The 14,853-nt window shown below is 43.8% G+C and overlaps 1 protein-coding gene across 3 annotated transcripts in view; it reads left to right on the top strand.

Annotated features, from left to right (window-relative positions):
- The window catches only part of dctn1b (dynactin 1b), a 39,270-nt gene that overhangs the window by 20,079 nt on the left and 4,338 nt on the right, over window positions 1-14,853 (top strand). For 2 of the 3 annotated variants that reach the window (XM_041953126.1, XM_041953125.1), the window contains exons 5-22: window positions 3,783-3,959; window positions 6,365-6,562; window positions 7,469-7,673; window positions 8,113-8,191; window positions 8,295-8,454; window positions 8,692-8,796; window positions 9,382-9,573; window positions 9,682-9,798; window positions 10,079-10,231; window positions 10,330-10,490; window positions 10,860-11,028; window positions 11,337-11,405; window positions 11,652-11,864; window positions 12,005-12,166; window positions 12,525-12,656; window positions 12,754-12,882; window positions 13,518-13,660; window positions 13,746-13,912. In XM_041953126.1, the coding sequence (XP_041809060.1) occupies window positions 3,783-3,959; window positions 6,365-6,562; window positions 7,469-7,673; window positions 8,113-8,191; window positions 8,295-8,454; window positions 8,692-8,796; window positions 9,382-9,573; window positions 9,682-9,798; window positions 10,079-10,231; window positions 10,330-10,490; window positions 10,860-11,028; window positions 11,337-11,405; window positions 11,652-11,864; window positions 12,005-12,166; window positions 12,525-12,656; window positions 12,754-12,882; window positions 13,518-13,660; window positions 13,746-13,912 (2,731 nt within the window). Of the gene's footprint in view, window positions 1-2,442; window positions 2,710-3,782; window positions 3,960-6,364; window positions 6,563-7,468; window positions 7,674-8,112; window positions 8,192-8,294; window positions 8,455-8,691; window positions 8,797-9,381; window positions 9,574-9,681; window positions 9,799-10,078; window positions 10,232-10,329; window positions 10,491-10,859; window positions 11,029-11,336; window positions 11,406-11,651; window positions 11,865-12,004; window positions 12,167-12,524; window positions 12,657-12,753; window positions 12,883-13,517; window positions 13,661-13,745; window positions 13,913-14,853 lie in introns of those variants that run through there. The other variant, XM_041953127.1, reaches the window with a different exon arrangement.

The raw sequence follows: 14,853 nt of genomic DNA, 5'->3' as shown, positions 1-14,853 counted from the left end.
ATCGGAGCAGAAAGGGAAGGGAGGCACTGACTGAGGGCTCCGGCAAATGGATTATGAGAGGAGGAGGACATAAAGGAGGACGATAGCAGGAGGACGGGACGGACGGAGGCAGGGAGGGGGAGTCTGGGAAAAAAAACGCTGCGGCCATTTGCACTAGCTCTGCAGCTTCCCGGCCTGTCTGTTCGGCTTCAGCTGTCTGTCTGTCTGTCTGTCCTAAACCTGGTCTCTGTGGATCTTTGCCTGTTTCATCACCTTCCTCTGTGTGTGTGTGCGTGTGTGTGTGTATTTCTTGGTGACTGTGCCTTGTGTGTGTGTGTGTGTGTGTGTGTGTTTGTGTCTTCTTCTCTTGCAAATATGATGAGACAGACTCCTGCACCCCGGAAGGTACAGAACTCCATACGATCGCATCTTTTGGGATGTTGCTGTTGTTTTTGTCACTGTGCATTAGTTTTGTTGGCAGAGCTGCTGTAAAGGTCACGCTTGGAACTTTCAGTCATTCCTCATTTCAGTTTGGTGGGAACTGCCCTTTGTTTTCTCTTGATATTCCCAGCGTGGAAGCAGAAGTGTACCTGCAGCTTGATCATGCTCTTTCTTTTTTTTGACCTTTTTGTCAGTTTATTTGTCCCTCAGTATTGATTTTTGCTAACTCATAGTGCCGTTTTTGCAGAATTACTTAATGCCTTTTCATGTGTATGCATTAGCTTTTTTATTTCACCGTTGTATTTCTCTGTTCAGCCTTTATTTGGCCTCAGCATGCAGAAGTCGTGCCTTCCACAGCTTTTACGAGGTCAATGATTTTTGTCCATCAGGGGAGAATCAAGCGATCTCTCTCTTGGTTGCAGATGTAGCAAACAGGCTGATGTGATTTCAGTACAGCCTGTTCTAGTACCTACAGCACGACACTATGGCTTAAGAGGGCTGTCAGCTCTTATTTGGTACAGCTGTTAGCTCGGGCTAATTTCTGCTGAATGGTCCAGCTCTAATCCAATAAAGAACGATAACTGGCCAAAGCGATGGCTGTGCCAAAGCTGAAACGGTCAGTATGTAAAGGACAGGAGGACGTACAGTAGTGAAAGTTTGAAGACAAGGAGAAGAGGAGGACTTGAGATCAAGGATAGTGTCTGCACAGAGCTGGGTTAAACTGGCTTTTATTTACTAAGAGAACATTTAGATGACATTTTTCCACGCTCACCTCAGTGTCCATTCAGTCGCTGTTATAGCTATCTGGCATTATTGATCTTTAAGTAATGCTTTATTTTACACTTCCTTAAATTCCTCACATTTTGTTGATAATGTCTCTGTTTGCTTCCTGAAAAGAACAATGTGTCATCTGGCACTAATCATAAGCAAACCAGACAAAGTTCAATTGGTTCAATTCCAATGAATAATTGCAATTAACTACTAATCAATCATAATCTGAGTCTTTATTTCAGCATTTAAAAATGTGCGATTTGTCCAGAGGAACGCTTGTAATTCATTTCACATATATGAAGAACAAAGTTTCCAACAGTAAATGAATGATAATAAATATTCAGTTGGGTTTAAACAGAGTTTTTTTTATCAGACTTTTTCCTACAATTAGGACCAAATAACAGTTGTTCTTTCCAGGAAATATTTAGGATATAAAGGGACTAATAGTTTGACTAATATTTCTTAATAATCAAACAAAGTATTGTTATGAATAGTATTTGATTTGAATATCCTCAGTACAAATCTGTGACAGCTGAGAAAATTCCATTATTAATTAATGGATCAATAGAAAATGAATCTGCAGCTTTTCTGATATTTGATTAATTGTTGTCGTGCTGTCGAGCAAAAATGTCCAAAATCTGAAGTTTCCAGCTGCTTAAATGTGAAGCTTTTCTGCTCGTCTCAGTTTCATATCAAATTAATTTTCATATTTCATCAAAATTGAATAAAAACATTTAAAATATTTCTTGCCGCCACTTTTACCTGACGCTGGATTTTATTTCTGATTATTCTGATTTCTGGTTTCAGAAAATAACGTGGAAAAATCAGAGATTATACTGTGGGCTTATTTTCCATCTCTACACTCATGCATGCTGAAGTTAACCACAAATAGAGCTTTTACATTAGAACATATAACAGTATAATATTGATCTTCTCAGTAAAAGTGTGAATGTTTCTCTGCACACTTCACTCATCCAGCCGGCTGTGCAGCACGTCTGAAACATGCGGTGCAGCACGTCTGAAACATGCGATGCAGCAGCACAACCAGCTGTTATCCCGGCGCTGTCTACAGTATGAGCGCAGCGCAGCAGAACGGGGCTCGGATGAACCTCATCTGCTGCGTCCCCCCAGACACAATGCAGTCATTTAGGTCACGGCGGCCGTACCAGTCACAGCGACCGTGTTGTTACTGAGGTTTCTGGTCACGTGGGTGGACGAGATGAGGCCCCGGAGACCAGCTAGGACAAAAGAGAGTAGAGATCTGAAGGGATGTGACATGATAATGGGTTCATTGTGGCGCTTTTTGAGGTTTTTATCATCAGTTTAGGGTCATAACAGCTTCATCCACCCATTTCGTCTGTGATTTCCAATTTGATATGAACTTTGCCTTGAATCACTAACCCTGGCTGTGTGTTTCCTTCCCTTCCCTCCTCTTCTCCTCTGCTGCCCTTTGACCTTTCCCTCTCCTCCTCCGTCTCTCCTCCCTCTGCTCCTCAGACCACGGCCAGAAGGCCCAAGGTGAGCCCAGTCTTCCAACTCTTCAGGGCTTCCCGTTTCTATCAGCTTCATTTATTTCTGTGTGACTGTTGTTTCACTTCACGCAGCAGTTTGTGTGTGTGTGCGTCTGTGTGTGCGCGTGTGTTTGTGTGTGAAAATCATTCTTTCAGATTCGGTTAATATTTTTCTACTTACTACAACAAAGACTCCCACACGACTGTTTGTCTGTATTTAATCCAAATTGGACTTTTCACATTGATATTTAGAGCACAAACATTCAGTATTTCAGCGTTCATGTGTTCAACATCTGTTTTCTTTCTACTGTTGCTTTTTTGTGTTTTTAAAAAATTAGTTTGAAGCAGTTTCAGCACATTAATCGCTTTGTTCGCTTTCTAATTTTGTTCGTTCTGTATTGTTTAATTTTGAGCATTTTTCTGTTGCAGCATTGAATTCGTGTCCTACATCAGATCCATCATGGAGGTCCGTTAAAGAATTGGCAAATATCTGAATATGACAAGAAAATTAGATATACCTACAAATAATGTTTGTCGTGTGTGTGAATATAGGTCAGTTTGGTAAGTGAACAGTTTAATAGTGACAATTTAAATTTGTAAATGTGTGAAAACAGTTGAAGAAACTAGCATGTAATGCTACTTTGTATAAAGGTTAGGCATGTGTGTGTTTACATGGACATCAGTATTCTGGTTATGTGCGGCGCATGCAAACGTCTGGATCCTGGTTTCTGGCCATTTTTCTGTTTGCAAATGCATCAACTTGAGTTACTGGACCAGTAAAACATATCATTCCAGCCCAATTCAGACAAGCAGGAACTAAACGTTCTAATCATGTCGCCAGAGATAAAAACAATGAGGTTTCATATGTTCAGTGTTAACATCATTTCCTGAGTAAGGACAAAACCAGGATGCTATGTGCATATAAACATACTCAGGGAGGGACCTCCATTATGGCCGCCAGCACATCATCAGACAGCCATTTATACTCAGTGGGATCTTTTCATTGTCTTTCATTGCCAGATGTCTTATTGGACTATAGAAACACTCGTTTCTCATCATTTCTTCCCTTGGTTTCTCCAGCAGCCCAGCCGACCTGGAGGCGCTGGTGGGAAGGGGGCTGCGTCCGGCTCGGCCTCGGCCTCGGCCGGAGAGATGAGCAGCAGCGAGCCCAGCACGCCGGCCCAGACCCCTCTGGCCGCTCCGGTCATCCCTACCCTCCACTCCCCTGGAAACCCTCCGGCCCCCATCCCCAGCAAGGTCAGTGTCAGCTTGAAACAGCATGCTGTGGTTCACGCTGTAGCTGACAGTGTCATAACAGAGATCATGTTTCACAATCGGTGTGAACAGGGAAAAGCTGCCTGCCAGTGAATTAGAAACATGCATCCATCAGATACCAGGAAAATACTGGAAGCCTCCACTGAGCCTTTATTGGTTTTACATACAGGAAACGGCTGACTAATGCCAACTACGAGGATAAATTTTGCTCTATAAAAACCAATAACTACATGTCAGCAATCAGGAATAAGATTGATGGATGGCAGACATCTTTGAACTTGCTGGCACATCGTGTGCTGTGTTATAAAACCACAGTGCACACCATGCCAACAAGATCAAAGACGTCTTAGGACTGAGCGTATAAGCTGTAGCAGCAGAAGTGTGGGAGTTAAATCAGATGTGACATTTTCTTTTCTATAGCTCCCATAAATATACAAGTTCTTTAACACAGCTGTCAGTTTGTGTTGATGCCATTCAAAAAAAGAAATCTGAAATGAGCCAGAGGCCTCAACTGGTCTATAACAACAGATCAGGCAACATAAAAACACAACATAAATTCCAGTCTAATAAAAGGGAAAAACACAAGATATTTGGCCATAATTTATAATGTTGTGCCAATCTTTTGTACATTAATTTTCTAAACGCATTATCCTCTTGATGGTCACAGGTGGCTGGAGTTTGTCCCAGCATGCCCTGAACATGAGGCAAATCCTGCACAGATCACAAGTCGACTAACAGACTATTAATTATAATTATTTCTAATTTCAAATCAAACTGCACCAAGGTAACTTGTAACGAGTGGTGAATACATGTCCTGTCCACACATCAGGTTCAGCTGGGTGTGGCCTCAAGTACAAGACTACACTCAAGGTTCAAGAAGATCTAAACCTTTCAGTCTGCAGAGGGTTAGTTAGTTAGAGGTTATTCATTTTGTGTGGAGCTCCTTCTTAATCAAATAATTGGTAAACTGGCAAAAAGCACCCGAGCTGAAAGTAATCTTAATGTGATCCTATATGTCCTTAAAGTCCCTTATATTATGAATGCATTTAACCAAATGTTAAAAGGACTAAAATCATCTGGAGAATCAGAGTTATACAGTGAGGTGTCATCTGCATAGGTGTAAAAAGTATTTGTAGCATGGCTGAATGCTAAAACACACCAGTGAAAGAGATGTGGGCCCAGGATTGAGCTCTGAGGGACACCACACTCAACACTCTACTAAACTAGTATTTAAATGAATTTATCTTAACTGTGTACATTTTTGGATGTTATATGATCAGTGTTTAACAGTCTCCTACCTGTGCAGCGATAATTTGAGATTTTTTGGTCGTGATGACCAGACTAGACTAGAGTAGCAAAGCCATTAACTGGAGTTAAAAAGGAAGTGTCTGCACTTCAGATGATGGCTTTTAGTGTGCTGCATCTCAGAAATGAGACTATGCAGCAATAGCTGAGGTGATTAACTCTGCAGCACAATTAACATGATTTCGACTCGGTCCAAGTCCAAATGTTAGTCGATTTGAACCACTTTGAAGTGTCTTTGAACTCTTTGTTAATCTTGAACTGGGGACAGGTTGAATTTCATTTGAGCTGCTTTACAAACTAACATGTCTGTCTGTATCGTCAGGAATTATCACTTACGTCAGCTGCCATCTGGTGTTTAATTTTAAGGCAGATGTGATCAGTCTGATTCATATTTTCTCCCCTCAGGAGGGCGTCACTATGGAGACACAGGTGCAGTCGTGTGCTGTGATGTGATGTTTTTGCACCTGATACTGAAGTGTTGTTTTTCCTCACTAACATTTTAACAAGACGTTGAAAGTGTGACTCTAGTCTTTAATTGGTGTGCGAGGTGGCTCAGTCTCTGTTCACAGGCAGCATATTGCAGGATTGGATTAAGGGTGTGTGATTATGTGTGTGTGCAGATACACACTGTACTGTGTAAACACATACTGTGTGTATTCCTGACCATGCATGCATGTGTGTGTGTGTGTTGACGCTGACTTTCTCCTCTCCACAGGTGGAGTCACTGCATGGCAAGTGAAATTAAAGCTTCCTAAAAAGATAAACGTGCTGTCACTCAGAGTGAAAGCTTTATACCTGATCCATTGCTTTTACTGCACTGAGAAAAAATCTAAAGGAATCATGAAAGTGATCCGTTTAAAAAAAGCATTAAAGAATCTGATGTAAGAGCAGGAGTGAAACCTCCTTGTGTGTCTCACAGTGTTTGTAAATGTGTGATTATATCAGCATCCTTCACCCGTAACGTGTTGAAACTAATTAAATCTCTCCTGTCCTCATCACCAACCCTCCATTTTCAAATATCATCCTTTCTTTACCCTGCATCCTCCTGACTCCTCCTTCTCCTCCACACGTCCTCTATCCAGGAGGAGGAGGCGCTGCGCGGCCAGGTGAAGGACCTGGAGGAGAAGCTGGAGACGCTGAAGATGAAGCGTACGGAGGACAAGGCCAAGCTGAAGGAGCTGGAGAAGCACAAGATCCAGCTGGAGCAGCTGCAGGAGTGGAAGACCAAGATGCAGGAGCAGCAGGCCGAGCTGCAGAAACAGCTCAAAGAGGCCAAGAGGGTACGGAGCAACACATGAATGAGTGGGTGGAGGATTGGATAAGCGCTGTTATCAGTGCATGTCATGGGGAGGTTAAGTGCAGTTTAATGTAAAAACTGAACAGTCACAAATAAGATTAATGGCTATGGGTAGAGAAGAATGTGTTTAATATGATGTAAAGGTAACGTCACCTCTCCAAACTGCTGAAAATAGTTTTTAAATGCAGGTGCTGATAGTTTGTGTCGGAGCATCTGATACCTGATGCTGTTCGGTGCTTTGAAGCTTCAGTTTCTTACAACGAAAAATTTAATTCTACCTGAATACAAACTTTTCTGTTGTTTGCAGTTTTTCTCTTTGCTTTTCCTGCTAATTTGAAGTGGGCGTAGCTCAGTTGGAACAAATTTGGATGATTGAGTTGCTTGTTTATGTTGCCATGGTAATCAAATCTGATCAAACCACACCCACACGGTCCTGATGACTTTTAAAAAAAAAAAAATTTAACTTTAAGGATGGGATTTTTTCCCCAAACTTTAACTTTAATTCTTGTTAATTTAGACACAATTATCTAATATTATAGACAAATACTTCAGACTTAAGTTTTCAGAAGCTTTAAGTGTAAAATTTGAAAAATGAAATGTTTTTTGGGCACAAATTAAAATGTACAGCAGGGTAACCTCTCTTAACTCCATACTTGTCTTTAAATTTGACCACTTTTATATAAGCAAATGACAAGTAATCGTGTTTTTCATCCAAGAACAGTGCACATCAGGGTGGAGGAGACAGTATTTCAACTAACTCACACTAATGAGACTGGCGAACCACACCCATTTAGCAGCAGCAAGAAACACAAACATAGTTCTACCTTTAAATGAAGAATGTAGACTGTATTAAGACTCTGTACTTACCTGAGTTTTCCTCTGTGTGTAGGAGGCAAAGGAAGCCCTGGAGGCGAAGGAGCGCTACATGGAGGAGATGTCGGACACAGCGGATGCGATCGAGATGGCCACGCTGGATAAGGAGATGGCCGAGGAGAGGGCCGAGTCTCTGCAGCTGGAGGTCGACTCCCTCAAGGAGAAAGTGGATGAGCTCACCATGGACCTGGAGATCCTCAAGCACGAGATTGAGGAGAAAGGTACGGCCCAGACGCAGAGATGAAAGGCTGTTAAAGACGGTGAAATGCTTAAAATGCTCCAGACAGAAGGGAGCGAAATGAATAATGGAGTTTCAGTCTGAGCTGGACTGTTCAGTTACTATCAGGAGCACAAATGTGATGATTAGACTGTTGAAATGGCGTAGAGCCGGTCAGCAGTGACCTTCATCGACGCTTCTTACCTTCTCCTTACAACTGCAGCAGGTGGAGCTAACAGCGATCAGAGCCAACTCAAAGGAACAGCCATTTGTTAAATTAAAACTGGCCGTCGTCTCGTTTGGCTTTAACATGCGGCAACATCAGTTCTCTTCAAGTGACATGAATTAAGAGCTGAAGTTTTTTTCAACCCTGCAGAAATAAGGAAGTGTGTTTCACCCGCTGGATCCTGCAGAGCTCAGTTGTGTTTCGGGGTTTCTCACAGGTTCGGACGGTGCTGCATCCAGTTATCACGTGAAACAGCTGGAAGAGCAGAACGGCAGGCTGAAGGAAGCTCTGGTCAGGTAGGTCTTCCTCACCCTGCAGGAACAGTCGTTTTGCTGCATTCTAGCTGACAACAAATAGAGATGAGGAAGATGTTTATGATGTGTTTTCCCTGTGCGTCAGGATGCGCGACCTGTCGGCATCAGAGAAGCAGGAGCATGTGAAGTTGCAGAAGCAGATGGAGAAGAAGAACGTGGAGCTGGACGCTCTGAGGAGCCAGAAAGAAAAGCTGCAGGAAGAGATGACGGTGGCTGAGAAGACCATCGACGAGCTGAAAGAACAGGTCAGTGTTTCAGTGATCTTCACACTGGCTGCTGCTGCAGGTGTACGGTGACATCACTAAGCCTTCAGGCCTCCAGAAGCTCCAAAATCAAGAGTTTTATTTGGAGATTCTCAAGGAAACTTGTTGTTATGTGAACTTTTAAAGCAGATACTGGCGAGGTGGTTGATGATGCATGATTCAGATGCCCTAAGAGACAAATGATGCTTGGATTTCTGATGACGACATGCTTTGTTTCAGGTGGATGCAGCTTTGGGGGCAGAGGAGATGGTGGAGATGCTGACAGAGAGGAACCTGGACCTGGAGGAGAAAGTCAGGGAGCTGAGAGAGACGGTCACCGACCTGGTGAGCTGGAAGCAAATATGCAGACACGGATCGCGCGAGATCAACACAAAGTTGATCCAGTTGGTCCATTTAAAGAATAACGAGTCGAGCGTTTCCTGCTCACCTCTGAGTGTATTTATAGGACCAAGGTCAGAGAAAATTAAAGTGCTTCATTCTGCTGACTCATTTCATTATAGTTCTGGGCTTCGTCATTAATATGCATGTGCTGCCCTCTGGTGTTTACAATCACTGCGGTCATTGTTGAGTTACTGTTATCCTGTCACCTCGATCGACAGACAAACGACCCTGTAGAAGAAACCTGGCTGCGCTGCGTCTCCGGCAAAAATAATCACTTGCACAGTTTGTGCAGACATTGTTTGATGGCATTATTAATATAAAGCTCATTGAGTTTGCACGTACAACTTATCCCTATTGCTCAAAGAGAGTATCGTCAATGCATCACTTCAGTCTCTAAACGCTCTTACTCCCACTGGATTTGAAAGAACAGTGACGCCATTTCCAAACTGGTTGATTAATGAACGGGGGGAAATTTCAGTCGTAGTCGTACAAGGATTCAGGTTCTGAATCTGTTTGTCTTCCCATTAGGAAGCTATAAATGAGATGAATGACGAGCTGCAGGAGAACGCCAGAGAGACGGAGCTGGAGCTGAGGGAGATGTTGGATCTGGGAGCGGCGAGAGTCCGAGAGTCGGAGAAACGAGTCGAGGCTGCGCAGGAGACTGTGGCGGATTACCAGCAGACCATCAAGAAGTACCGCGAGCTCACCGCTCACCTGCAGGTGCACACAGGTTTCCAATTGTAGCACAGTTAGCATGTAGCACGCTGTTTGATCATACATGTCTGTGTCTCATGATCAGCCGTGATTCTTCCTTCATGTTTGCTGCAGGAGGTGAACAGAGAGCTGACGAGCCAGCAGGAAGCCTCAGCGGAGCTGCAGCAGCAGCCGCCAGCAGAGATGTTTGATTTCAAGATTAAGTTTGCAGAGACGAAGGCCTACGCCAAGGTCAGAAACAATACGAGCTCTTTGAATACTGAGGAGTTCTCAGGAGTGTGATGACTTTAAATATGATTCAGTATCAGCCTCAATGTCCTTTCTTCACCTCTCTCATGATTTTGGTTTAGAAGTTGCAAACTAAAACTTCAGAAGTTTCAAGTTAGATTTTAGCTCCGGGTCTGTATATTATGTAAACTGTTATATCTGTAAGATGAGTTTAAAACTGTCAGATGTTTGCTACAGATTAGCTCTATATCAGTTTATATTGTGTGTGTGTGTGTGTGTTCAGGCCATTGAGATGGAGCTGAGGAAGATGGAGGTGGGTCAGGCCAACAGACACGTTTCCCTTCTGACCTCCTTCATGCCGGAGTCCTTCCTTCGTCACGGCGGAGACCACGACTGCATCCTGGTGCTGCTGCTCATCCCCAGACTCATCTGCAAGGTAAACAGTCCCCCTTTTTAACCACGTTTCCTCCAACGGATGAAGCGGGAGGCCGACAGGAATGTGACGTCAGACCGTCCGTTTGTGTGCGCCTGCAGGCCGAGCTGATCAGCAAACAGGCCCAGGAGAAGTTCGACCTGAATGAGAACTGTGTGGAGCGAGCGGGGCTGAAGGGCGCCGTCGGGGAGCAGCTGAGCTTCGCCGGCGGTTTGGTCTACTCGCTCAGTCTGCTGCAGGCCACACTGCATAAATACGAACAGTACGTTTCACCCTAAAATCAAGAATGTACAGCAGGAGAGATGGCGAGATAATCATTGCTGATGTTGCATTTTATCTAAATCTGTAAACTTATTGTTCCCTTCGATCGACTATATTGCTCATTATTACCACACAACCCAGTAGAAACAAGGATTTTGTGCATGAAATGAACTAAATGTAGATAAAAATAGGTTTTCAAGATGTTACTGTGCTATGAAGGAATACGTTCAAATGTATGCAGGTATCCACATTATGTGACACCTGCATTATTTTACTAGATATAGTTTATATATCTTAGAAATGATCTCCCTCATGTCGTCTTTATAAAGGTATACACACTCAAACACTCCTCTCTGTGTGTGTGTGTCAGGGCTCTGGCTCAGTGTGGTGTGGAGGTCTATAAAAAGATCGGCTCTCTGTACCCGGAGATGAGCGTCCATGAACGCTCTCTGGATTTCCTCATCGACCTGCTGCACAAAGACCAGCTGGACGAGACGGTCAACGTGGAGCCGCTCACCAAGGCCATTAAATACTATCAGGTACACACACGTACACGCACAAATGTGCCAAAATATGCTGCACTAACCAATGGCAGGAGAGAAGAAGACTGTCAGATAGAAACATGAATGTGAACAGTTCAGACACAGTGAGTTTTATTAAGGAACTGAATGTAAACATAACTTTTGTTTGTTTACAAGAAAACAGTCTGTCTCGTTTGCTTTAAAGAGATGAAATAAGTACATTATACAGTGTCAGTGTTGACAACCTGTAATTCAACCTGTATCAAACACAGGAACTATATACATAAACCATTAATACTGCACATGAACATATGCTTCTTTCTCAGCACCTGTACAGCATCCACCTGGCAGACCAGAACGAGGACTGCACCATGCAGCTGGCTGATCACATCAGAGTGAGTACCAACATCACAACAGGCTGAGGAATCTGTCCGATACAACAAAGTACTCCACTTCATCCATCAACGTGAAGGATTAAGTCGTGATCTTTTGTTGTTAATTTGTCCTTCCTGGTTTCATACATTTCCAGGACCAGGATACATTTCCAGGAACTTGGACGTTGCTTGTTTGTGTTGTGGACATTATGGCTGTGTATCTTGCTGCTTCACCAGTTGAACATCACCTGTTGTGTCCTCGTGCAGTTTACCCAGAGTGCCTTGGACTGCATGGCGGTGGAGGTCGGTCGCCTGCGGGCGTTCCTGCACGCGGGTCAGGAGAAGGCCGACCTCGCCGTGCTGCTGAAGGACCTGGAGACGTCCTGCAGCGACATCCGACAGTTCTGCAAGAAGATTCGCCGCAGGATGCCGGGAACCGACGCGCCGGGCATCCCGGCGGCGCTCAACTTTGGACAGCAGGTAACCATGACAATGCTGATTTGGATTTCTTTGGTTCAAGTCAAAGCTTTTATTTTCGCAGAGGTGAAGATAACTTAGAAGTAGAGTCTCCACATCTGTCTTCGCCTGGTCATTTAGTCATGTCGACTTTTGGCCCGCAGGTGTCAGACACCCTCTCAGACTGCAGGAAACACCTGACCTGGGTGGTGGCGGTGCTGCAGGAAGTGGCAGCAGCTGGAGCTCAGATGATGTCGCCTCTTGGTGAACAGGAGGGGCTGTCAGCCGTTAAACTGGAGGATGTGGCGTTCAAGGCAGGAGAGCAGGTATACACAGTCATATTCCAGTTTATCTGGGTTGGAAGATAGAAAAAAATAAGATAGCTCTGACCAACAAAAGCTAATCCAAAACTAAAGAGATGATGAATTTTCTGCGTAACAGAAGATTTACTATCGTGAAGGAAACTGCTGAAGCTCTGATGTGTAGAAAAGTAAAATGTTGCTAAAGATGGAGGAACAAACCAAGAACAGGGAGGTGAAACAGTCATCGTGCATAACAAATGAGTGCCAGTGACTGTTTATGTAGCAACTAAAATGAAATCATGACACTGAAAAGAACTTGAGACAGTAACAGATCCACAGTGACGTGAATCATCTGACATCTCTGGTTATTGATCATTTTCAGATTTATGGATCCCAGGGCGCCAACCCCTATGAGTGTCTGCGGCAGTCCTGTGGTATCGTCATAGCAACCATGAACAAGATGGCCACCGCCATGCAGGAGGGAGAATATGACTCAGAGAAGCCTCAAAACAAGGTAGTTCGACGTCTCACCTTGACGTGGTTTCTGTTCCGCTGCAGGTTGTGTTAAAGACGTTTTTCTGTTTTGACGCTCTACTGTCGTCACCTCTCAGAACCCTCCACCTGTGGACGTGCGAGCGGCGGCCCTCCGAGCTGAAATCACCGATGCCGAAGGTCTCGGCATGAAGCTGGAGGACAGGGAGACGGTCATCAAGGAGCTGAAGAAGTCTCTCAAGATCAAGGTAGGTCGACACACCTGTCCGCTGAAACATGCAGCAACGAATGAAAACACGCTGAACAAAGAACTGCTGACTCATGTTGCCATGTCAGGTCTGACAGGTGAGATTTACCTGCATGAGCACAAGTCAAATACTGGCAGAGAGACAATAAAAAGAAAACACCAAAACCCAGTTCGACACACTTTCACAGCTACACTCACTTTACTCTGTCTGATGGTGGCAAATTCTGATTTTGCTGACTTTATGACTTTTACACCACAGTTCAGCATTTTTTTGAGACATGAAGTACTGTTTGACCCTGAATCACCATGTACATAAAATTAAGACGATTAGTCGACCAGCTGATCAACAAAAAAAAAACAAACAAACTGCAACTGTTTTAAAGGTTTATTAATTGTTTAAGTTATTTTTAAAAAGCAAAGGTGTTGTTCTGTGATTCCAGGCTTCATGTATAAACACTTGTTACTATCTTTGAGCTTCAGATTTCTACAGATAAAACCAAACAAGACCCCCCAGAAACCCCCCCTGGGCTCCAGGAAGCCACAGCAGGCAGTTACCTTTAAATGGATCAATGAAGGAAATGATCGGTAGACGACTCGACAATGACAGAGGTTCATCGTATGACTGTGTGTTTTCAGGGAGAGGAGCTGAGCGAGGCGAACGTCCGTCTCAGTCTGCTGGAGAAGAAGCTGGACAGTTCGTCCAAAGACGCAGACGAGCGCGTGGAGAAGATTCAGACCCGGCTGGACGAGGCTCAGACGCTGCTGAAGAAGAAAGAGAAGTAAGAGCGACCGTAGACTCAGACGTTAAAGTCGTGTTCTGTCACAGACGTCTACAGCTGCGCCGTGTCGTCCTCCTCTCCGCAGGGAGTTCGAGGAGACGATGGACGCCCTGCAGGCTGACATCGACCAGCTGGAGTCAGAGAAGGCGGAGCTGAAGCAGCGGATCAACAGCCAATCAAAGATGACCATCGACGGGCTGAGAGGGACCGGACCGTCGGGAATCGCTTCCATCGTCACGGGAATGGCGGGAGGTGAGTGGCAGGAAAACACCACGGTACATTTACCATCAACAGGCTAAAGAAGCCACAGTACTACACATACTAATAATGATTTAATCAGGCTAAACACCGGCCATGTCGAGTATTTTCATTTTTTATTCATATTTCTCATCATTTTAACTCCAACTGCTGTGTTCAGTCCCTCCTTTGAGCCTAACAACCGAAAAACCTCTTTGTCTTCACTCTTCTCTCTTTAATCTCTCGTTTACCTTCTGCAGAGGAACAAAAAGGTATCTGCCTGCTTGTATCGACTGCATGCAAAAAAAGGGAAATGAAAGGATTTAACTGTGCATGGTTTGACTGCAGTTAAATACAGCGTGCATGTTTAATTCAGGGTCTCTGCAGGTCTTGAAAAGTCCTTAAGCACTAATTCAGTTTCCTCCAAAATGGCGTTGGAAGGTGTTGAGAAATCTTTAATTTACATAAGTCTTAAATAGTTTCTTTTACTTTTGGCGTTTTGACGTTACAGATTTCTAAAGTAAACTGGGATTCGTTGGGACAGTAGATTGTGCAGCAGGAGGCTGTTTTTAATTCTATTTGTGGAGTCAGCACTGTCAGACCTGAAGCAAACACTGCCACCAGTCTAGTTATAATGAGTTAACCAGGCTATTCACTTTGCTGCTGCTTGTCCAGGACCAGCTTGTGTTAATTTAATTCTAATTATGTATTATATAATTTAGGAATTATATAATAATATATTGCTTGGGAGTACTGATTAAAAACCACTGTAATACAATAGTTTGGTCATGAAACAGGTATTAAATAGTATTCTCTGTGGTATTAAAAAGATCTTATATTTAATGTGGTGAACCCTGCAGGCACCCTGTTATTAAACCATTCAGACTGAAAGGGTTATACTGTGTTTATGAATGTGATATTCAGCTCATAAATCTGCATCTTTGTGCATGGTCTTA

This window comes from Chelmon rostratus, chromosome 15 (assembly GCF_017976325.1).
Source record: "Chelmon rostratus isolate fCheRos1 chromosome 15, fCheRos1.pri, whole genome shotgun sequence".
In the NCBI taxonomy this organism is placed as follows: domain Eukaryota; kingdom Metazoa; phylum Chordata; class Actinopteri; order Chaetodontiformes; family Chaetodontidae; genus Chelmon; species Chelmon rostratus.
Note: the sequence above shows the minus strand (reverse complement) of the source record. Positions and strands in the feature narration are given on the sequence as shown.